The following is a 25001-nucleotide window of genomic DNA, read 5'->3' on the forward strand; positions in this document are numbered from 1 at the left end:
ACTTTTTAAATTTTTTCAAGCCATTTCCTCCAGAAATAGAGGCGTTAGAGCGTGCTGTCCAAGGACGATCGCCTTGCTGGTGAACATTCCTGAAGATCCAATTTTTCTCTGTAATCAAAAACAATTTATTTTTTCTATTTTATTATTTAATCTATTTTTTTTGGTCAACAACATGTCTCTTAAGAATATGAACATAATGGTGATAAAATAATATTGAAAATTGCATGTTTTTGAGGCGCTTGAACACAATGCCACTTTTTCATACCATATTTTTTCATCTATTTTGCTTTAAAAAAATATTTTTAATGATAATATAATCAATCCCAGAAATAGGTTCCTATGAATTAGGATTGAATAAATAATACTTCGAAATTTCATAACGATTGATCGATAACTTTTTGAGCTAGGGTGCCCACCAGTTGAAAAAAAGTCGTTTCGAGAAAAACGCTCCGTTCTAACTACCGCGCGCTACGGTGCCGAACCGATAGGCGGTCACTTAAGTGCTCATAGAATCGGAAATAATGCGAACTTTGTTTTAAAATTTGTACCACGTATTCTTGAGTAGTTATAGTAACAATTTAGATCAGTTTAAATTTAAGGGGCAGCTCCACCAGACAACGAGCTTTTAAAACTTTTTTTGCGAAAAACTGAGAGTATTTATTATCTTAAAATAAATTCCTTAGTAATATTCTTGCTTAAATGATTGTACAACATTTTTTTTAAATAAAGAAAAACCAAATGGCGGTGCTACTGCTGCTTAAACGTGGCACCTTTCATTTGCGCCATGAAATTTACAGCCTTTTGTAATCAACTGAAATCCACCAGACAAAAAAATTTCACTAAAATAAGTTACTCCGCTTTGCACTGTTTTTTACCGAAAAAATGAAAATTTAAAGTGAAAAAGAAATAATTACAGTTTTTTATAAGCAAATTGATCAAAACAATATTTTTAGTGATAAATAATTTAAAACTTGAAGTACATGCAAAAGTCAAAATGTTAAAGAATATCCCTGTGAAATTTTAAGCTGAGCTTGCTTTTTGAGTTATATTCGACAGCGGAAAAAAACGTACGCATCTTTCGTTCGACGCTCATCACTTCACTAGCTTTATAGGGTCGTTTTAGACTTTCTATTAAGCTTAAAATATTGAAAAGATATTCGTTAGATTGTAAATGAATTTTTAAAACCAAAAAAAAATAGGCAAATTTTAAAGTGCTGGAGGAGCTGCCCCCCTTAAATAAGGTGCTATGAAATAATAAACTCAAAAGTAAAATGAAATTAAATTTTTTTAACTTTCAACAGAATAATTTTTAATCCTCCAGAAAGTTTAAAAAAGTATATAAGACAATCACTTTTAAATAAAACTTTTTGCTTATCTTAAATATTGTATATGTACCGCCTTGGCCAAAAGTATTAAATTACCGAATTTTTCGTTTGAAAAGGTGAAATAATGATCTTTTATTAATAAATCAGTAAAAAGGAACTAGTGATAAATACATACAATAATATTTAGTAGGCTCACACTTTGCTTTTGATAGCAGCAGCAATCCTCTGGGGCATGCTGCGTACAAGCTTTGCATATCCGGTTGTACTTATGGCGTTCCAGTTGTGAATTAAAGCATTCTACAGGACTGATTGCGAAGTTATGCTGTGTTCCTTTAGCCTCCGGGATGTGGACAATCCTTTCCATTTGGCTGCACACCCAATTTCTTTGGTTGACAATCATCTTAGAGTTTCCAAAATATCACTGATTTCGACTGAAAAACAGCTAATTTAATTCTAAACCATGCCTTTATATTACAAAGTTCTAACTGCACTGCGATTTTTTGCAACTTGATGTTATCAACGACCCGTGGGTGAGCAATAGGGAATATTCACGAGCCAGTCATCCGTTAGCAGAAGTACACATAATGTAACTCTCGCAAGGCTTTCCTTTCTCCAAGCAAACATTTTATCTGCTGAAATTCACTTAAAGCTTTGGGGTTGACTTAGCTTCTTCTGAAATAATTTGATGTAGTATGTTTTGTTGTACTTTTTTTACGGATTAAAATTATTTTTATGTCATTTGTATTATTGTTATCTGTAGTAGTCTGTAAGACAATTTGTTTTTGGTGACTAGTTTTTACTTCAATAAACAAATAAATATATGTATTGACCCACAGGTAAAATTAGCTAGAGCTGATTAAAATGTTGCTGGTTTTTATGGATATATTTTGGGTACCTTTTTTACAACTCAAAAAAAAGTTTACAATATACATACAGTCAACGAAATGACAATATATAACGTCGACTACAAAAAAAGAACTATTTCTATTATTCTTCAAAACTGATAACGAACACATTACTTGCGGCGAAATGCTACGCGCACAGGTGTACTCAACTATGGGGGCTGCAATGATTTCGCAAAAGCAAATAGTGAAAAAAAAGTGAATTTGCAATGCAGTTTCATTCAAAAAATGTTTGTTCTAATTAATTCGATAATTCAAATTAGGCTTGACATTTGGCTTATATTGTTGTAAGAACTTCTGGTATTGATTTTTTTATTCCGTTTTTGCATTGGTTTAATACTTTGAGGCAAAATTCGTATAAATCGCATGCTAAGCTAGACGCTGGTTTCCTTGTTGCATACGAAGAGGAATGAGTAAAAAGAAAAAGAAGGAAAAGAAGAAGATAAATAACGCAATGAGAGTGGAATGGAGCATTCGTACAAATACATAGTATGCCGTAGTTCATTTTGAACTGCTTTTTTTTTTTTTTTGTTTTGAGAAATGATATTTGAGGTATGGCAATTTATAAACACTTTATAACAAGTTTAATAAAGAGTATTTCAAAAGACTCGTCTAGATGTTGTTTTAAAATAAAATATGTAAACATTTAGATAATTTCGGGATCCACAATTTTTGTTCAAAATACCGTTCCTAATAATTACAATCGATTCATGAATGCCTAATTGTTCAGAACATTGGGCTATCGATATTGTCCAGCAACACTTTGCGCCACAGCAGCAATATTCTCAGCAGAACGTCCAGTTTTTGGTCTGCCAGTCCTTTTTCTATTCTTGCCAAAACTTGAAATTTTTTAAATTTTATATTCTTATATTCTTTTAATTCTTAAAGATCGACAATTTTTATAATAAGTTTTAATAATTTTAACGCGTTGTTCTATGGTGTTAAATTGTATATCTGTCGACTTGACAAATGCCAAAGATGTTATAAAACAATTATCGTATACGAGTAACTTACCACTCAAATATAGGCGCCACTTTATAGTAATATTTTTTAACAAATTACAGTCTGTGTCAGAAGAAAATAATCGTTTTTTTCTTATAACTTCAAGATATATTACGTTTTGCTTTTTGCTGCATAATAGTCCTACTCAAGGGCTACTAACTCAGGTTAGTGTCGTTCGAAACTTTCCCGTAAACGCAACCAAACAAAAATTAGTGGGAAGTACGCGAAGCGTTTTATCTTACGCCGCGGCTGCAGAAGTGATTAAACAGCCAAAAAAGTTTGTTGGGATGTGGAATCAGTGGCATTAGGTGTATGAAAATGCTAAAGATTTTTCCGAGCTTGGCTTGAAGCGAGTGCCGACAAAAAAGCAGGATAAAGTGATCGGCCAACTTTTTAAGCGGACCCTTCTTTGGGACTATGCCACGCACGATCAGTTCTTGCTAAAAAGGGAATTGATGTGAGTATCAACACCATCGAACGTCGACTGAAGAAAGCGAACATATCTTACCGTTCCATCTCATTCAAACCACTGCTCTCAGCAAAACACATTGAGAAACAACAAAACAAGAAAACGACGTCACAGTATTGGGCTAGCCTTCCCAGTCTCCAGACGCCAATCCATTTGAAAATATTTGGGGAGCTATGAAAACGCATCTTGCCGGAGGGCCAGTCCATGATTTAAAGCAATTCGTGCGTCAAGTTCGCAAACTCTAGTCCTGTTTATCGACGAGCTACGCAGAAAAGCTGTTTTAAAGCATGAAGAAGATGCCAGGCTATACTCGACAACGAAGAAGACTACACGGTTTATTGAGTAATTGCGACTCGTAATTTTGTACATAGTTTCATGTAAAAAATTGTTATACATATATCTAATATACTTCATGAATAATCGCGGTTCCTTTTTTTCTGACACAGACTGTACAACAAATGCATGCATTCCTGAGCAACTTTTGATCTTATTATATCTGCCTCCATTGATTCCTTGGCAGCCTGGCTGTCCGAGAAGGTATTTATGGTAGTTTTTGTTACGACGTGCGTGTTAAGGTACACAGTTACCTCCTTTATGATTAAGACTTCTGCCTGGTCGACGCTTCAGTAGTCCGGAAATCAGACAAATAGAGGGTGAAAAAAATTGTTTACCAAATTCTACTAAAGTAGCCTGATAGCATAAAGAAAGCATTAGTGTTATTTAAAGTCATTTTATGCCTAATATTTTCGATAAGCTAATTAAATTTTCGCCAAAAATTTTAAAACTTCCACCCACCGTAAAAGGAACTCAGACCCGCTGACTTCGGCAAAATTGGTCTGTGAGGCATTCCCTCTCAGAATTATTAGCGGGTATTAGTATTGGTATTAGTAACCAGTATTCGTTAGTATTTATGGAGCTTAGCACATCCGTGATTCGAGACAAATTCTAGTAATTAACATTTCTCCACGAATGCCATTTAAATTTCACCACGGTAATATGAAAATTAATGGTTACTTACTCAGCTATACAATTTTTTCATTTTTGAAAACTCTTATTATTCCACTATTACACCTATGTAGTTATTTTAAATCTTTCAAGTTGCATGCATATTTCACTCTCATAAATAATAATTGAGAAAAAGGTCATAATATTTTTCAACAACTTTGTCTTTTTTCAAACTAACTTTATTTGCAGAGGAAGAACTCTATAAAGACTTAGACGATCCTATCGAATTGGATTATCTATCCTACGAAGACATCTACAATCGCGGTCTTAAGCATTCTGTGGAGGCAGTTAAGAAGTTGCGAGCGTTGCAAGATCGCTTGCATCCTGGAGGCAGCGAAATTTATCCGTAGGTTAAAATCTTAGACGAAAGATAAATAAAAAATAGGGTGTGTTAGGGTTGAGCTTTCAAGAAGTTTTGAAATACTACTTTTATAATTTTTTTTCTCGATGGTGGTGCATATTTTTTCTAGACAAAAAAGTCGTGGATTCGAGAATTATTGGGGGAAAAATATAAAAAATCTACGAAATTTTCAGCAACTTCTAATTAGCACTCTATTTTATCAAAATTTTATTAAACTGCATACCAAAAATCTTTCTAAAAATTCCAATTAAAAACTGCAGAATTGAAATGAAAAGTTTGTGGAGGTATTCTAATTTTTATACAAAACTTTAAAACTGGATTAATATGGTTTTTGGTAGACAAACAGCTCCACTTTTATACAAAAATATTGAACAATGAAAAACAAAACAAAAAATAATCAAACTGGGTCAAAATGTTGATGTGCTACCATTTTGTCGCTTGGTGTATATGGTATGTAAGTACAGCATTTTAAAATACGGCATTAGACCTAGCCATCATTCATTTTCATTCGTATTTGTATTAATAATCATGTTCGATTTCACTTTTGAACTGTGAAAACTCCCTTGAGCAGGACTAAACTTATTTTTATCCAACCGCAAAGGCCGAGAAATTATTTTTGCTACTAATCTTTTTAAAAAAGTCTTTCAATAATAAAGATATTTTAATTACCAAAATTTATTTAATTTGAAGGTTAAGCGATAAAAAGTGTAAAGTGTTAGAAATAAATTCTGGGCGCACATTGGCGTCCGTTGCCGCATACTGTTTCCGTCTGAGAAGACCACTAATGAAATTTTTCAGCGAATATTTTTGTGGAACATTTTAAGTTCTTATCTTATAGGGTCGATATAATACATTTCAGATTTCAAAAAATAAGGTTCAAAGTGACATACAAAGTGAAGGGTAAGAAATACTTTGTTAAAATATTCCACCAAAATATGCGCCGTTAAAATTTATTTAAGGCTCTTAAAGTCAATATTAGAGTTAATTGTAGTCTTATACATTTTTTTCAAATAATTCAGATAAACTTAAGACCAAATTGGTAAAGTTTTAAGAACAAAAAATTGTGATATTTAGGCACAGCAACAATATTCTACAGCTCTTCCAATTTCATAACTGCTGTACTGCAATATTTTCTGTTTTTGGCTGTGATAAATGCAAATACGTAGGCTTAACTTATTCCTTAACTGACTTTAAGGAAGCTTTCTTAATTTTTGATAGCGGTCTATGAATTTTTTCAAAATCGGAAAATATAATAATAGTTGTTTGGAAATGATCGCAAACATTTTTCTTGAGGAAAATTGTGAGGCGCCTTTACTCCGCCTTGGAAGAGAACTGTCCAAAATTAACTTTTGTTTGAAAGCACTTAATGAGTATTAGTAATACTGCGTTCAGACACGCCTAATTGCGTTGTTGCATTTGTTTTATTTTTTACTCTACAGTGAATAACAACATTGACAAGAACGAGACCACAAAGCATGTTGACCGGGCACGAGCAACTCGGTGCCCTCTCCCTCTCCTTTTCCCGTCGACCTTCCAACTAACGGTTACGAGTTGCCAAAGCAAATGTTGCTTTGTCTGAACACAGACTAATGAGACTTGCCTAATATCGGAAAAAAGAGTTAACAGCATTGAAAATACTGAGTTATATCAGCTTTATGAGTTATAACGATGCGTGCTAGCGGCGAATCTTGCTCTATAACTTTGTTGTTGTTTTCACATGCAAATTTTTCGTTAAGCGAGCAGAACCCATAATGGGCAGAGCAGTGGCAAATTGAAGGCGCCTAATAAAAAAAAACTGAGCAGTTCACGCGTACGTTTCTGAGCTCCTCCCCTATTTGTGGCGTGCGCCTTGATGTTGTTCCACAAATGGAGGGACCTAGAGTTTTAAGCCGATTCTGAATGGCAAATGGTTTTTTTATGAGGAACTTTTTCATGGCAGAAATACACTCAGAGGTTTGCCATTGCCTTCCAAGGAGCGAGCGCTATTAGAAAATACTTTTTTTATTTTGCTGTTTCATGTACAAAGATTCGAATCTACACACTCCCCTCATACATCATCCCATTCGACTACCTCAGCCTTATACTATATTAGCTTCCATATTCGTATTTGAATTCGCACTCGCATTCGTTATAAAACATTGCCGCTTGCTATTTACACTCATATCTCGGACAACAACGATAATACCAATAAGATAAGACTGCAGAGCCCATAATATCATATAATTAAATCAACACAGGATTTGAGAAGTCTTAGCATTACTTTATGTTGTATTTTACATTTGAGAAAGCAATAAATACAATATTTTCCAAGGATAAGTCGGAAAAGTCGGCCGCCGTAGCCGAATGGGTTGGTGCGTGATTACCATTCGGAATTCACAGAGAGGTCGTTGGTTCGAATCTCGGTGAAAGCAAAATTAATAAAAACATTTTTCTAATAGCGGTCGCCCCTCGGCAGGCAACGGCAAACCTCCGAGTGTATTTCTGCCATGAAAAAGCTCCTCATAAAAATATCTGCCGTTCGGAGTCGGCTTGAAACTGTAGGTCCCTCCATTTGTGGAACAACATCAAAGACGCACACCACAAATAGGAGGAGGAGCTCGGCTAAACACCTAATAGAAGTGTAAGCGCCAATTATTTATTTTTATTTAAGTCGGAATAAAGCAAATCACCCTTTTGGAATACAAATAACAGATAGCAACCATTTGATAAACATTTTAGGGCCATATAGCAAAACCCTCAAAGCTTTTTACAATTTCAGTCAAACATTTTTTTTTATAGTGTAATTAATTTTCACTTAAGTATCTGAGCGCTTTTCGAAAATGTGGGAAAAATATTGAAATGTTTATCTGAGTGAATTATATGGTTTGGATTATATTTGTGCAGAATATTTTCAGCCATTAACGTCATTGAAATAGGGCCCTTTTACCCCTTTTTTTGGATGGGTTTTAAAAGAAGCGCATAGCCACCTAGTTTCAGAAAATTATTTCTCCGATAATTTCGTTTCTTCTCAGACAAACTCGGAATATACCATAAAGTACGCAAAGTCTGAAGAAACTAAAATAGCAAACAGTTTCCCAGTTACCCTTAAGACATGCAGCACTTTTTATTCTTTCTTTCATATTCATATACGTTGCGACTAAACGTAGCTGCTACCTGTGTAGGTAATTGAATTTTTAGTGCCTTACAAATGGATTGGATTGTTGTTCACTTTTTGTTCAGAGTTTTATTTTTGTTCAAATTTACGTAGATACATCTTGGAAAATTTGCATAGCTTAATGAAATGGCGTATTTGAGCGAAGTTGTGGTTAAAAAAAATTAACTTTCATTCTGACCAAGGTATGCAACAAGCTTTGGGAGTACTAGTAAATGGCCCTAGCACTTTAATTCTAAACTGGTTTCATTCCGCCTCCAGACAATGACTTTAAAATTGACAATGACTAAAAACAGTGCACTAGTGTACGAGTGAGGGATTGACAGCCAAGCTACTTATCCTTGAAGAAATCGTAAGAAGAGCGAACGAAAGATGGAGTAATGAAACCACCTGCAGAATCGTCCGACAAGTGTGGCCAACTCTCAATGCTAAACGCACTAAATCTCTGCTAAGCCAAAATAAGCACAGTCTTAGCCCACTGATTTCAGTCATAAGGGACCACTGCCTAATAGATAGACATGTACAAAGGATGGGTGTGCAAACACATGACTTCTGTAGAAGTTATCTAGGTGAGGAGGAGGAAGAAACAACCTCGCAGCTACGGTGTCATTGTATTGCTCTATCCAGACGTAGGTTTGATATTTTGGGTAGACAATATTTTAATGAGTTGGGAGATCTCAGTTCTGCAGAAATCAGAGATATTTTAAAATTTCTGAAAAGCACACACTGGTTTTAGGAGAGATAGGGACAAGCCCCCACGCGGCATCACAATGGGCTATGGGCTTTTCACAGGACAACATAACCTAACCTTTAGTTCTATGAACATATTGAGAACGATTGTATATACCTTTGATATTTTAAAGTTCATTAGAAATGATCCTATGTGAAATGAACTACCGAAAGTGGAAAATTACTTTCAATATATTAGATACCCATTGAAATGTGTTATCTTTCGAAAATATTTCTTTCCAGTACCCTTATGGGTGGACCCGTGGCTATGGCTCTCATGCCCGCCGGTACGCCATTGGCAGTGCACGTTGTGATGTTCACACGTGCACTCAGAGGTCAAGGTACACCCGAGCAATATGAGAAATTCGGTCGAAGAGCGGACAATTGCGAGATCATTGGTACTTACGCACAAACCGAACTGGGGCATGGCACTTATTTGCGAGGACTGGAAACACGCGCTGATTACGATCGCCAAGCCGATGAATTTGTGCTGAATACACCCACATTGACCTCGTATAAGTGGTGGCCTGGTGGATGTGAGTATTAATGACATTCGAATTTTTACTACAATCTATAAGGCTCCCAATTATGTACACACTTAAATCTTCAACTATGGGGCAGTGGGCCAGACTGTAAACTATTGCATTGTGGTTGCACAGCTGTACATCGATAACGAGCCGTTGGGAGTGCAGTTGTTTGTGTTGCAGGTACGCGATGAGCAGACGCATGCGCCACTACCCGGCATCGACATTGGCGATATTGGTAAGAGAATTGGCATGCCGGGCGTCAACAATGGCTATTTGGGTTTGAAGAATGTACGCATACCGCGCACGAATATGTTGATGAAGAACGCCAAAGTGCTGCCGGATGGCACTTTTGTGAAAAGTCCTGTGTCACAGCTCACTTACTTTCCGATGGTGTATGTACGTTGTATGGTCGTGCTGAGTAATTGCATATTTCATGCTCAAGCTGTGACTATAACGACACGTTACTCGGCTGTCCGACGCCAAAGTCCCATTAACCCAAAGTAAGTGAAAGTCTAAAATTTCACATCTCCTCATCTATTAATTGATCAATGTGTTTGGGTTTCAGTTTACCGGAACCACAGATATTGGATCATCTGACGCAGCAAATGAAAGTCGTGCCGGAGATCGCTGCAGTTATTACTTATCGCCTTGCTGGTGGCAAACTATACAAAATGTACGTACAAACCGCTAAAGCTGTCAACCGTGGCGACTATTCGCGCCTACCTGAGTTGCATGCTTTAGCCTGTGCCATGAAGGCATCCTGCACGTATGACTCTGCATTTGGTATTGAGCGCCTAAGACTCTCCTGTGGTGGTCATGGTTATTTGGCATCCGCCAATTTGGGTAATCTTTTCACGTGGGCCACAGCAGCGTGCACCTATGAAGGCGAGAATTCGGTGTTATACCTGCAAGTGGGCAGAATTTTGTTGAAAACCTGGGCGGATGTGTTGGCTGGAAAGCAGCTGATGCCTACAATGGCATATTTAAGCGAGTGTGCTCGGTGGAGTGAGTTTCCGCATTGGAGTGGCGATTGGATGTGTCTGGTGCAGGCTTTGCAGTTTGCGGCTACCAAGTAAGCTTAGGTCTTGTGAATTTCATTAAGTTTCATGAATTTTAATTAGTTTAATAATTGAAAAATTTTCAGTAAGACACGCATTGCATATAAAAACTACAACGAGCGATTAAAGCGAGACTTGTCGCCACCAGAGGCATCCAACGCTACTGGTATTGAGTTGACACAGGCAGCTGAGGTAGTTTTGAAACCTAGTGCAACTTAACTTAACTTGACTCGACTGAGTTTAACATGGGCTAGGCGAATATAGAGTTACCTAACTTATCTTAAATTAACTTAACTTGACGTAACATAACCTAACTTGATGTAACATAACCTAAGTTAACTAACTTAAGTCTATTTAAAGGTTTTTTACCAACTTAACCTCACCTTACTTCATTACATATCGGGCTTGTTCGAATTGCAATCACAACCACTTTTTTGCGCGATATTTTGAAGAATCGTGTTCGATGTGAAATTCTTGAGACTTCGGCAAAAGTATAGCGTTCTATTGTTTCGAAATTCGGCTATTGTTGCGCGCAAAGTCATTTTAATTGGCATCCTAAAATATTTTGTTTGCATGATTGCTTCACTCTTTTCTTTGCCGTTTTCAATAGGAAAATGTTTATAGGGCACTGCATTATTTTTATTTACCTATTCACCTTCACTTGCCACATCTATATAAAATGAGTGTCGAACATCTGAAGATATCAGCTTATCTTAGCAAACGGTTATAAGTGAAGCGAACAAACCCATCATCTCTTCTAACTATAAGTTCACATATCTTCACATAAAGTTTTTTTACTTTACATACATATAATAGATGTCTCCACTTTCCATTGTATGTGCATATTTATCAGAATCAAATCATCATATTATTTGTACAATTTCAGCTCCATGGCCGGGCCTTTGTTGCCAACACCTTCTACGAAGAGGTTACTGGTAGTAGTAAAGCTAAGCGTTCGGCATCACTGAACAAATTGCTCGAAGATCTGCTCGAACTCTACCTGATACACACGGTCCAACGTCATATGGCTGACATATTGAGGGTTAGCGTTTATATCTTCAATGGAAGCAGAAAGTTAGCTATAATTATTTACCTTCTATCCATTGCAGTTCATTCGACTAACCGAAGACCATTTGACCTCTCTGCAAAGCCGCCTCGAAACAGCGCTCGCTCAGTTGCGGCCCAACCTTGTAGCCATTTGTGATGGTTTCGATTTTCACGACAAAGTTTTGAGTTCTGTTTTAGGTTGCTATGATGGCAATGTTTACGAGCGCATTTTTGAAGCGGCCAAGAAAAGTCCCTTGAACAAGAAAGTCGTTCCGGCGTCATTTGAACAACACTTGAAACCATTTATGAAATCGAATTTGTAAGGGCGTGGAATTTAAATTATACCCGTACATATGCGGCTTTTGTGTTGGTGACAATGCGGAATTGAAAAATATGTGTCCTTATGAATGCGTATTTGTAATTGTGGAATTATTGTTAATACTGTAGAATTATTGTAAATAAAATTCAGGGTGTAATAATACAAGTTTTTATAACTGATTGAGTTCGAAGCATCACGCTGTTGAGATTTTATGTCAAGAAAAACCAGTACACCTGGGAAAAGTTTCCGGACCGTGTTATCTCTCGAAGAGGTGATCACAATTGGCCACCGAAATTTTGTGATTTAACACCTTGTGACTTTTTTCTTTGGGACCACGTGAAAGAGAAGGTCTACGCCAACAGCCCAGGGTCGATTAAAGACCCCAAAGATAGAATTCATGAGGCTAGCGAGGACATAGGGCAGCCACTTTGCAATTCGGTTATGGAAAATTTCATGAAAGGGATATTGTCCTGTTAGTGTGGTCGTCGTGGTCATTTGCCTGATGTTAATATATATTCCACTATTAATGGCTTACCTTCCTCTCTATAATAAAATAAACATCCGATCATTTATATTAAAAAATAGCATTTTTCTTTGAATATCAAAATAATATATTACCTCTTATTGGAAAACCCTTTATATTAAAAAGCAGGCGACGAATTTCGTATTTTTGAACTGGTATTCATTGTAGATATGATATATGATTGTCAATCATATGATAGGATCACATGATTAGATCAAATGATTATTTCATCACAATTTCTAAGACGAAAATCTCTCTCATTTGAAGCAATCTGGATAAATGAATATCACCACTGTGTTTGGTTTTCAAAGCGTATAACAAATAAGCAAAAGCTTTTCACTTTGTGTTTCTGAAACGAATTTTTGTTTCAATTGAATATGAAATTTGCTCAAATAAAGAGACACGCCATCTTACTAATTTGAGATAATAAGCCGTTTTCATAATAAGCCTGAATAACTTTAACGCGTTGCTCGATTGTGTATCTTTCCATGGTTCAAATTGAGTTAGTCTGAAATTGAAAAATGTCAAATGAAATGCAGAAAAAAACTTGACGTTTAGGTGTGGTTTACATTCAACATTAAGTGTATTATTAAGTGTACATTTTAACCGCATTAAAATTGTTGTCGTCTAGTTTGCGATAATCGACTTGTTATCAAAAACATCTGATTTGGTCTTATAATAGTTGAACAACAAAATCAGAGAAAGTATGGTAAAGGAAAGATAACCATGCGAATATCGTTAAAATATGTTAGTGAATTCCACTAAAGTTCTGATTTTTTTTTCGGGTTAACTCAAAGTCGACTCTGAGCGCTCTAGCGGGCGGCATTAACTAAGTAATTGGCATAGTGGATATTTGGTATACTCGTAGTACCTTCAAATGAGTGTGTGATCTGTGGTGGACTTATGCGAACTATTAAAACTTCGAATGCCGTGAAAGGTAAAACTTTTTTTGAAAAAATTTAAATATCAAACAATGTATACGCAATTGCAGTATATAAAAGGTACTTCATATACTTTTTTAAACTTTAAATAAGAAATATAAAAAACAAAAACACAGAACAGTTCAAAATTTTATGTCACAGCTTATTTCATGCAGTATTAATTTTTTCTTAAATTTAAGTTAAACTAATGATTTAAAAATGATTCAGCACTTTGTGTGGTATTCTTTGGCTTTATTAACAGCTTTTAACCTTTTTGGCATTGACTCCATTAGCTTTTTCGTTACTTCCTTTTATCTGATCTCTATTGCTTATGTGATGTGTGCGGATTTCTGTTTCCAGTAATGATCATTTAATGTATCTGAATCTTCTAAAAGATAATCTACTCCAAAGTGCTGCGAAACTTGTAATACCTCAAGATTTCCGTTTCTATCAGGACAATCACCCTAAACATAAGGCGGCAATCGTGCAAACATGGCTCATATGAAACTGTCCACATTTATAGTAATGCAGCCACCGGCTCTATCACCTGACTTGAACGTCATCGAGAATTTATGCTTATTATATATACAGGGTTTGATTGAAAAGTATTGAGCCTTCCCGCGCGGAGCGTCTGCCAAGCGATCAACCGAATCGGCTGGTGGGGGAAAATGATCGTTGGACCTTCCCCTTCCACTAGAAACCGGTCCCAGTTCGCTGGCAACAGCGGTGCAGTTAACATCGCTCCGCGCGTGAAAGCTGTTTTAAAAGTGTGTTAGGATTTTGCAGTGGCGAAAATGCAGCGATCGTTGGAGCAACGTTACTCGATCAAATTTTGTGTAAAGTTAAACAAAACAAGTACTAAAACCATTGGGCTACTCAAGGAGGCTTACGGGGACCAATATCTGTCCAGTGCCCAGGTAAAACGGTGGTACAAGTCGTTCAAGGAAGGCCGGGAGGCGCATGTCGAAATCCAAGGTCAAAACCATGACCAACCTCTCGAGGCATCGTCCATAAGGAGTTTGTACCTCTAGGAAGCACTGCAAACGCGGCATTTTACAAAGAAGTGCTCCTTAAAAACCGCTTCGCCCGGGATCGGCCCGACCTCGTCAACAATTGGACCCTTCATCACGACAATGCGCCGGCGCACACCGCCTTCCTCTGCACCTCTGCATTGGGGGTTCCAAGACCAAGACCCTCCCTACATCCCAGACCTGTCCCCTCTGGACTTCTTCTTGTTCCCGCGCCTGAAAAGAAAGCTGAAGGGGAGGCGTTTCGACTCCATCGAGGCGATCCAAAAAACTGTGACAGCCGAATTGAACGTGATTCCGGAAGATGAGTTTAAAAAGTGTTTCCTGCAGTGGAAGGGCCGCTACCAGCGGTGTATTGACGCTCAAGGGTCCTATTTTGAAGAATATTAGTTGTATAAGCCAAAAGGTTTAATAAAACTGCTTAAAAAAATAAGGCTCATTACTTTTCAATCAAACCCTGTGTATATATTATATATAATTGGCTTGTACACCCTTTTTGGGTGTTTGGCCGAGCTCCTCCTCCTAATTGGGGCGTGCGTCTTGATGTTGTTCCACAATTGGAGGGACCTACAGTTTCAAGCCGACTACAGTTTCAAAGGATTTACCTAGACGAGTTAAATAAAAACAAATAGCATTTTTTTGTTACAGTTTTTCCATTTTATTAATTAAATTATTCCTCTTTACGTCTCACTTTTTCACGTTTATCATAATTGTTATTATTATTATTATTATATTATTATTTTGTAGCAAATGAATAACCAATTTCTCAGTACATTTAGCATTACAAACTACGAAACTAAAGCTCTTATACAAAAATCAAAAATTACTCATAGTTACGGTATGTATGTATGTATGTATGCGTAAGTGAGATTAAACAAAAAAAAAACAACCAAAGACAATTATTTAATACTAAACTATAAATTGGAAAGACAATTATTGAAAATTTTAAAGTAGTCATACCACATACATATTTGTATACAGATATACATAGCTATGTAAGTATGTGTGTATATCTCTTACGATTTGTAAGTATGTTTCAAATTTGTTTAATTTTTTTTTTTTTATTTTATTTGTAAGAAGAGCAGCTTGTTTTATGTATAATATCTGTCGACCGTGTATATGTGTTCGTATGTTTGTATATGTGAAAAAAGAACAGTTTTGCGCGACTTCACACGCTCGTGTGGTGGTGACTGACATGCCATACACAATTTACCGTATACAGTGCTACATATTATTCAAAATGTATGTACATATATACGCATGTATGTATGTCTGTGTGTATGCATGTATCCATGAAGAATGTAAATGTGTATGTAAACATACATACATATGCAAATTGAGGGTGTTCTTGCGTAGAAGAGGACACTTTTCTAGTTTTTGTTTGCATTTTGATGTTTGCAACTAAATTTTTATTTTCTTGTTTTTTCTTTGTTAGTAATTAATATCTTCATTATATATTTTTTTACTATAACTATTTTGTTGTTTCCTATTTCTGTTTTTTTTGTGTTTTTTTTTGCTTTTTGCGATTTTTACGCTTGCTTAACACAAACAATTTAGGCATATATAAGTTTTTTTTACAGTGTATATAGTGGTTATAAATGTTGGGTTTGTTGGCGTATTTGTGTTGTTGTTGTTATAGTTGAGTTTCGAGTGCGCAGTCGAGTTGCTTGCTTGCTATGGCATTTCGATTTCAATTTCGAGTCTTCATTTAGCTTTTGTAATTATGTAATATTTGTCTTGTTTTTGCTCTCTACTGCATTAAGCACGAAAATTAATTTTTTTTGCTGTGTAGAAAAAATGTAGATGTTGCTTAATGTTGCTTTTGCTTTTTAATTATATTTTTTTTTATTTTTGCTTCAGTACAGAAATTATTGCTTGCTTTATATGTATGCGTTAGTGTATGCTTGTATATGTTCAATGTGGCGTACCGATATGTATTTATGTATGTATGTATGTATGCATGCATGCATTTTTTTTAACAGTTATTTATGCATAACGCTTTGATAGGACCTTTGCAGTGTTTTGTTCGCGTAAATGATTGATCTTGCTTTTGAAAATGCAGTTTCCTTACATAATAATTAATTTTTTTTTCGGCGTTCATAGTTGCGCAAAAGTATACAATTTAGCGGCAGTCATTTTTAAGTTCAGTTTTAGATTTTTTTCTATTCAATCTAATTTCAATTATTGTGTTTTTATGCTTTAAGTGAATAAAGGAGAGCAGCGACTTAATATTAATTAGCTAATTTTTCATGAAAAAGACAATATTTTGATTTTTTGCTAGTTAAACTAAGAAAACTAGGCGGATGTGTGTATTGCAAAGTAAAGGCAACTTTTATGTAGAAAAAAATTAAATAAAACTTAACACGTTCAAGCTGTATGCAATATTTGGAAACTCGCAATGTATCTTTTGGAACAAGTTAGAAACATTTGGAAGTAAAAAGAGAAGTAAAATTTTTTGTTCGTCAGTTTTGTTAGAAAAAACGCGAAAGGGTATGCCTTTTGATAAAAAAACCGTATTGCAATCAATAGGCAATTTTTCAAGAAAGCACTGTCCTGCACAATTAAGCGCATGATGACAGTTGCATACTGCCATGGCAGCATGACAACTTAAAGCATATGGTATATCTGCCATAAGAACGTGCAACTGCCATGATGTCAGCTCATTTGCTTTTAATTGTGAACTGCCCTAATCTATTTTTATTTTTGTAGATGCAGTTTTTTTGAAAATAAGTATAAGCAAAAAGTGTATTACTTTAATATTTTATATGTAAAAGTCACGTTAAAAATTAAAAAAATGTTGTAAAATTTAAAAGGGAAAAAGTTAAAGAAGGTGTACTAATGGTTTCACATATAATTAGAAAACATACATTTTTTTTAATTTATCAGTTAAAAATATTCAACATTTTTATGTATGTATATGTATTAAAGAAAAATAGTTTAAGCACATGTTATTTCCCGTCTCCCCGTTTCCGTTGCATATTTAATGTTAAAAAAATATTAAATAGTTTTAGTTGTAAAAAAACTAGTTTTAAACAATTCTAATCTTCCATTTACTATTGCATTTCTGATATAAAGAATGCAGGTAAGCCATTTAAAACTATTTTCAAATTAAAAAAATCAAGGAAAAAAAAACAAATTGGTGTAACATTTTAAGTTTTTAGGTATATAAGTATTATATATTATTTAAGGGGTTAAATGGGTTTCGTGGGTTCAAAAAATCAATTTTTTTGGGGTTGTTAATTTCTACAGCATCTCAAGAATACTATCCTAAATTTTCAAGTTGATCCGAATAATAGTTTCGGAGATATAGCCTTTGGAAGGTGTGCGCTCCAAGCCACTTTTATTGTTACTGAAAACTTTAAACGCGTTTTTTTCGGAACCGTGTTTTCAAAGTCGGTTGTCAAATGTTCTCGAAAACTATTCAACTGATCTTGATGAAATTTTACACAGGTGTTGGAGATACAAATTACTCGTGCTTGGACGAAGGATTTTGTTTTTCAATTACAACTCTTAAAAAAAAACAAAATGTCAAAGAAATTTGGCCGAAATATTCATTTTTTTGCAAAAATGTCTGCCAAAATTCCAATTTTTACTTTTTTTTCTTCCCTTCGTTCACTAAAACACTTATTTTTCTTTTTTCATTTTTGATGATCCTGTCAGGAGTTATGCTGCCAACGCGGACGCACATTTAAAAACGTGTTGCTGAACACTTGAATAAATGTCTCACAAAATGAGAAAATGATCACGCATTGTGCAAACCCACATTACTACCGTTATCATTACATCTCATCAAACAAGAACAAAAAGAGCGTTGCTGGCAAGTCTATTAACATGTGAACGTTGGGGCCGAATGAGTTAAGCGTGCCAGAACACATCGCGAGAGTAGTACTCAAAAATCAAAAGCATTTGTTCAAGAAATATACGAGTATTACTGTTGATTTCAATAATAGTCGGAGAATTTCTAAAGACTTAGATTTAATTTTTTTATACACTTCGTTTTTACTTTTGTAGGTAGTAAAGCAACTGATAATGCAAACAATTCCTGGCAAATATTCCCATTTCGCGTTCTGAAAGTATAAAAGCAGTTTTAGGTAACTAGAAAAAAAATTACTGACAAATAGAGCATTCAGGAAACCCCCAGCGCTCAAGTAACTAGAAGTTTTTATGATCTGTAATTTTTATTATATACTTATTTCGAAGAACAATTTAATAAGTACACACTCTCTATACCTTTCTGAGGCGTAACAACAAATGGGCAGTTGCATGAAGAGAATATTGAATACTACACTTTATGTGAGTTTAGGCTCACACATTAATTTCATCAACTCAAACGTGTACCACAAATCGTTATTGAGCATTCTGCAGTGGGATTTCGAAATTCGCTTTTTGCCCTTCCAAAAATTGTTTAAACAAAAAGCAGTAAGCCTGGAAATATGCAACATCTAAAACTTGCCATGTACTGAATTTCAACTGGCAGTTCGCACTGCGCACGTTTTAATAATTTCAAAAATTTTTGAAGTTGAAATTTTATTGTAACGAATTTCGAAATCTAGTCGCCAGCTTAAATAAATTAGTATCCTAAAGCTGATTGTTTCAAATTGAGTTGTTAATTATTTAATTACATTTTTTGAATGTGAATTGCAGTTTTTAGTAATTAAATCCATGTAGGTACTTCAGAACAGAAAGTAAATAACGGAGAAATAGAAAAAATGGAGAAAAAAAGAAAAATAGAAGAGTAGACAAATACAAAAACAAAAACGCGGAGATATATAAAAAAACGGTTGAAAAATAGAAAAAAACTTATAAAGAAAAACAAATACTAATTGCAATATTCGGGCACTATGGTTTAATTAAATAGTTATAAACGAATAAAAATATGTGTGTAGGTATGTATTTATTGCATTTTTTGTTAATTTGATTTGGAGACAGTCATAAGTTTATTTACTTAAAAAGGCATTGGTGTATATGACTGTGAAGCACTTGCAAAAAACTATTTTTAAATACCAAATACAAATATTTGATTTACAATCGACATCTTATATATTAACAAACTATTTACTTTTTAACTGATACATAGAAGTATTTTATAAAAGTTCAATATTTCATTTACTGTTAGCAAACAGCACTTGTAATGATTTCAACGGTAGCCATACGGACAAAGACAAATTCAATTCAAATAAAATGCTATTATTCACTAATTAAATGCGATAGTGAAAGCTTTATCCCATAACTCAACTCTAAAAAAGGAAACAAATTTATCTAATGGAATAATGTTAAATATAAAATTTTGTTATTAAAAATGCACAACAATATTAAGTTTAATTACAAAATCCAGTTTTAATGACAAAGTGCTGTTTGCTCTAAAAACATAAATTGGTACTTTTAACTAAAGTTTTCTATGGTGCATTTTTTTTTCTCTAACAAAAAAAAAAGTAGTGAATTCAACGCTCATGGCCACACTGTGCGAAAATGTAAATGCTTTTAGGGCGTTTGTATTTTGTCAAGCATGGCAACTTTGTCTTGATATTCTTCAGTTTTTTTTTTTTTTTTTGGCAAACGAAATTCTCGCTCAAGTTCCTTTCAAGCTGTACTATTTTCTAAATTCCTTCAGACATTTCTCTGCTTTATCCTAGCCGCTTTTTCTGATCTCTGCTCTTCTTTTGCTTTCATTTAACCTGCACTTAATTTAAATTTATTTCGTTAAAAAAAAATATGTAAAGAGATAAAAATAAAATGAAATAAAGTACAGATATTTATAAAAATTATAATGTCGTATAAAAGTCAATAGAAAAAAACTTACACATCGAAATATTTTGTTTGATAATCATAACTATTGTTAAAATACATAATAATCATAAAAATAAGAGTAAATAGTAATAGAAAAGTGTTCGTTCATTATTCATTTATTACAATAATAATTTCACTTTTGTATGCACGTTATAATTATTTGTTATTAGTATCAATTCTAGTATATAATAGTAGACGACATCAGTGTTATTAATAGTACATTTTAAATATTATTATTATTTTTTTTTGTTAATATTAGCTCTTGCATAACTTTTTAATAAGTATTTAAAAATTTTATTATTTAATATTTTTCAGTATTATTTTTTCATTTACTTTGAATTATTTATACCCTAACACTTACATTTCATTTGTTTATTTTTCTCATCTTTTTATTTTTCATTTGAAAATAAAAAATAATAATTCCTTTTGAATTTGCATTTTTGTCAATCCGTTTAAATGATTTGCTTTAGTTTATTAAAAATTAGTTTTTATTTTTTCTCTGCGTCATATCCAGTTTTTATTGACTACTAGGCACTGTGCGACAAGCCAAAAAGCTTGATGACCCAAAAGAGGTGAGCAACCAAGTATAATCTCAAAATAAGATCTGTCAGATAATCCACCATAGCTTCTATATATTGTAGACTGCATGCTATTTGTTATCTTAAGCTTTTGAAACTTTTTTCTCCGTGAGCATAATAAAGCATTTCACATATTGGCCATTTTTTAATGGCAAGTACAGCAATTAAGCATCGGACATGTTTTTGAAATATTTTACGAAACTGTTGTCATTCTTAGGTTTTTCCCCTAATTGGTGAAAATTTATATTTTTAACCCATTAAGTATTCACAAAGTGGGTTAATATCATATATTTTGATGTTTGCAAAATTTTATTATCGGTTATCGAATATCAAAAAATTTAAACCATTACAAAATGTATTGTGAGAACATTCTGTGCTTTTTTTTGGAACAACTGAAAGGAGAACCCTTTGCAAGATGGACTGCGTATATCAAGCTTGTTAGAAAGGAATTTCTGGAAAGGTATTTATTTGTGCTTTCTCATCAAGGGGAACTATTTAAGCTTCAAATTTTCTATTGGTGAAAGGAGTATGAACAAATATGCTAAACATTTTTTTAAACTTTTTAACGCCTTTTTATTCATAACTTGCACGACCAACGCTTTTTTTTGAGTAAATTACAAATCACAAGACTTTGGATTTATATATCATCGCGTGACAGTTAAAAAAAGGTTTAGAAGTAAAAGTAAAAAAGAGTTAGAGTATTTCACTAAATATAGGAAATTGAAGTTATAAATTTTTTCTGCTTCAAAAAGCTGCATTTTATTACAAACTTTTGGCTTTAGTAATTACAATATTTAAAATTTTTTGCTTCTAAGTATTAAAAAACTTCAAAGATTATTTCAGAAGTGAACAAAGCTTTGAATTTGTGCTCAAAGTGCATCTCATCATATTGCATTTCATAAATTTTTGTATTGAACTGCATCCTATGACCTTGAGACCTTTTTGTTAATGTCGCACAGTGACATTTGTTTTATTAGTCAATTATTAATTTGACATCCTGTTAGCTATTCCAATAGTTTTAACAATTTTTTATTCATTATATATTATTTATTATTTATTACTTATTATTTATTATTTATTATTTATTATTTATTATTTATTATTTATTATTTATTATTTATTATTTATTATTTATTTTTTATTATTTATTATTTATTATTTATTATTTATTATTTATTATTTATTATTTATTATTTATTATTTATTATTTATTATTTATTATTTATTATTTATTATTTATTATTTATTATTTATTATTTATTATTTATTATTTATTATTTATTATTTATTGTTTATTATTTATTATTTATTATTTATTATTTATTATTTATTATTTATTATTTATTATTTATTATTTATTATTTATTATTTATTATTTATTATTTATTATTTATTATTTATTATTTATTATTTATTATTTACTATTTATTATTTATTTTTTATTATTTATTTTTTATTTTTTATTATTTACTATTTATTTTTCTATTTTTTTATTATTTATTAATTATAATTTATATTTTTGTTAGTTATTTATTATCTATTTGTTGTTTATCATTTTTTTATTTATTATTTCTCATTTTTATTTTATTTTTTTTATTTATTTTTTTTTAATATTTTTTTTTATTTCTTCTTCATTATTTATTTTTATTATTATTATTTTTTTACTTTTAATTGCCACAAATCGCAACATTTATTTTTTCATATTTTTTGTTTTGTGAGTTTGTGGTGATTTTAGTTTTTACAGTTACAAATGCAGTGATGTAAAATTTTAAGTAAATTTCTATTATCTTTTTTATTATATTTATATGCATTTGACCAAAAACGTTTTTACTAATAATTTTTCATTTAAATTAAGAAAATATATGCAACATTTTTGTATTTCTGGTTATTACATTTTACTGTTCATTTAAAAACCTTTGTATTTTTATTTTTTTTGAATAGAAACAAATTATGTTATTAATATAGTTTTTATAAATTCAATTTATTCATTTGTATTAAAATTTTTGTTAATACAATTTTAATTTATTTTATTTCATATTCATATAATTATTTTTTGTAATTATCTTAAATGATTTTTTTATTATTTTTTAATATTTACATTTTTATTTTTTAACTTTCATTCCTTGGAATTATTTTTTGATTTAGTTTTATTATAATAGTTAATATTAATACTTTTTTTATATCTCTCACATTTTTAATATTTTTTCGGTATTATAATATTATGGTTTTTAGTTTTTATTTTCAATTAATAAAATTTTTGTTAATTATGGCGTGTATTAGTATTTTTTAATTTTTATTTTGATAGATTTTATTACTTCTTTTTAGTGTTTCAATTATAAAAGTTGGTATTCACGATTTTTTATCATTTTTAAATTTGTTTTCGGTAAATTATTTGCATAACATAACACATTTTTATTTACTTAATTATAAATATTATATTATATTACTATTACTTCTTCAATATTTTTTTCTTAAAATTTTATTCGATTAACAAAATTTTATTTTATTGATTTTACGATTACTCTTCTTTCGCCTTTTCAACTAATTTATTTGCTTTCTCATTACCGTAATACTTGTTACTAGCAATTCAGTTATTTTAATTTGTTGTATTTCGTAATATTTATTTTCAATATTAAATTTTTTGTGTTAATATTACATTTTTATTAATATTTTTTTTTTTTTTCAAAATTGTCGGTACTAAAATTTTACATACATTTTTGTTTTTGTTGTTTCCTATTATTTCGAGTGTTTAGTTTTACACACACATTCACATATACATATATATTTACTTAAATAATTAAATAGGTGTGTGTGTGTATGCGTGTGTGATTAGCACGGCGTGTGTTTGGTCGTGTCAGCTGTTGTTGCTTTCATTCTTGTTTGTATGTGTTTATGTGTTTTGTTTTTCTTGTTTCCCTCATTGTATTTAAATTTTGCTACATTTATGAAAAGTGTCCCGCTTTAAAGTATTTGTTTGTTTTCATTTACCATTTACGCATATTTTTTAAATTTATATTTTTTCACACATTTTTTCTCAATATATTTCATGTGTTCATGTGTTTAACTCTTGTATTTGTTTCTGTTTCTGTTTTTTTTTTTTTTTGTATTATGTTCGCTAAGTCTATAATCATTTTGCTTTCCATTTGTATACTTTCGTAATTTCTTAATGTTTTTCAAATAAAAAATTGCAATTAAAATAAATTTGATATTTTTGCACGCGCCTTCCAGCATCAGTTTTTTACATACAATCTATTTTCAGTACTCTCATTTGCTTTGAAATTTGTTTTGTTGTTGTTCTTGTGGTAGCTGTTGTCTTGTGCAACTAATTGGTTATTGTTTACGTTACTTAAATGTAAATAACTTAATGGTTACGAATGAAAAAAAAAAAACATTTTCTTGTTTACTCCATTTTTGCTACTGTTTCTTTTTTCACATTCACTTCCCTCCACAAAACTTCAACTTCAACTTCAACTCCAACTTTCAACTTAATTTATAAGTTCACAAAAAACCTTACACTTAATTGTGTTATGCATTCATGTTCATTAATGTTTTTGTTGTTGTTTTTGTTTTGCCTTTCAAAAAACAATTATTATCCTTTGCATATATTTTGCTGCATTTGGCGTCTCCCATATTTATACCTACACTTTTAATACAGCAACGTTGTGTTAGTGTCCACGTGTAACTCAATTCATCTCAAAATTCTGCTGCAATTCATACAATTAAAAATCTTCAAAAATATACAAAAACAAAAGGGTTACATTTTCGTTATCCCTCAGTTTCATACATTTTTATAATTTATTTTGCTGCTGCTTTCTTTGCTTTTTTATTTGTTTGTTTGTTTCACTATTCACTATTTACTTATTCGCTTATTTTTTATTTATATCCTCTTTCTTCTCCCATTGCTGCTTTTCTCATTCGGCGCTTTCCATCTGCCTCGTCCTGACTCCAGCTCAACGCCCTTCTACTCGACCATCACCTTTTCTACTCTCTAGTAACGTTGGGAATTATCTCAGGCATAAAATTCTCGATTATTCGCGTTTTTCGCATAGGAATTGACCGCCGGCGAGCGTTTTGGTTCATCGAGTGCGTAGGAGCCTTCGTCCTTTTTTCGCATGCGATAAACGATGAACATGACGACGAGAATGGCGCAAAGCAGGCCGACAACAGCGCCACCGATGACAGCTGTAAGAGGAAGAGGAGGGACAATTTTTAATTTGTAGGTATATGTACTTGCACATACATAGATAATATGTATGCAATCTATCATCAA

General features: G+C 32.5%; 2 protein-coding genes across 3 annotated transcripts in view; one reads left to right on the plus strand and one right to left on the minus strand.

The window, feature by feature from the left end:
* Positions 1–12060, plus strand: part of LOC129245429 (probable peroxisomal acyl-coenzyme A oxidase 1) — a 28378-nt gene extending 16318 nt beyond the window's left edge. Inside the window, exons 2-8 of the mRNA XM_054883590.1 lie at positions 4893–5049; positions 9188–9480; positions 9566–9971; positions 10037–10543; positions 10616–10721; positions 11416–11571; positions 11639–12060. Of these exons, the coding sequence (XP_054739565.1) occupies positions 4893–5049; positions 9188–9480; positions 9566–9971; positions 10037–10543; positions 10616–10721; positions 11416–11571; positions 11639–11899 (1886 nt within the window). The 3' untranslated portion in view covers positions 11900–12060. The remainder of the gene's footprint in view (positions 1–4892; positions 5050–9187; positions 9481–9565; positions 9972–10036; positions 10544–10615; positions 10722–11415; positions 11572–11638) is intronic.
* Positions 12061–23184: 11124 nt separating this feature from the next.
* LOC129243633 (syndecan) overlaps positions 23185–25001 on the minus strand; it is a 47294-nt gene continuing 45477 nt past the window's right edge. For both annotated transcript variants that reach the window (XM_054880803.1, XM_054880804.1), the window contains one exon: positions 23185–24913. In XM_054880803.1, the coding sequence (XP_054736778.1) occupies positions 24741–24913 (173 nt within the window). In that variant the 3' untranslated portion in view covers positions 23185–24740. The remainder of the gene's footprint in view (positions 24914–25001) is intronic.

This window comes from Anastrepha obliqua, chromosome 4 (assembly GCF_027943255.1).
Source record: "Anastrepha obliqua isolate idAnaObli1 chromosome 4, idAnaObli1_1.0, whole genome shotgun sequence".
NCBI lineage: Eukaryota > Metazoa > Arthropoda > Insecta > Diptera > Tephritidae > Anastrepha > Anastrepha obliqua.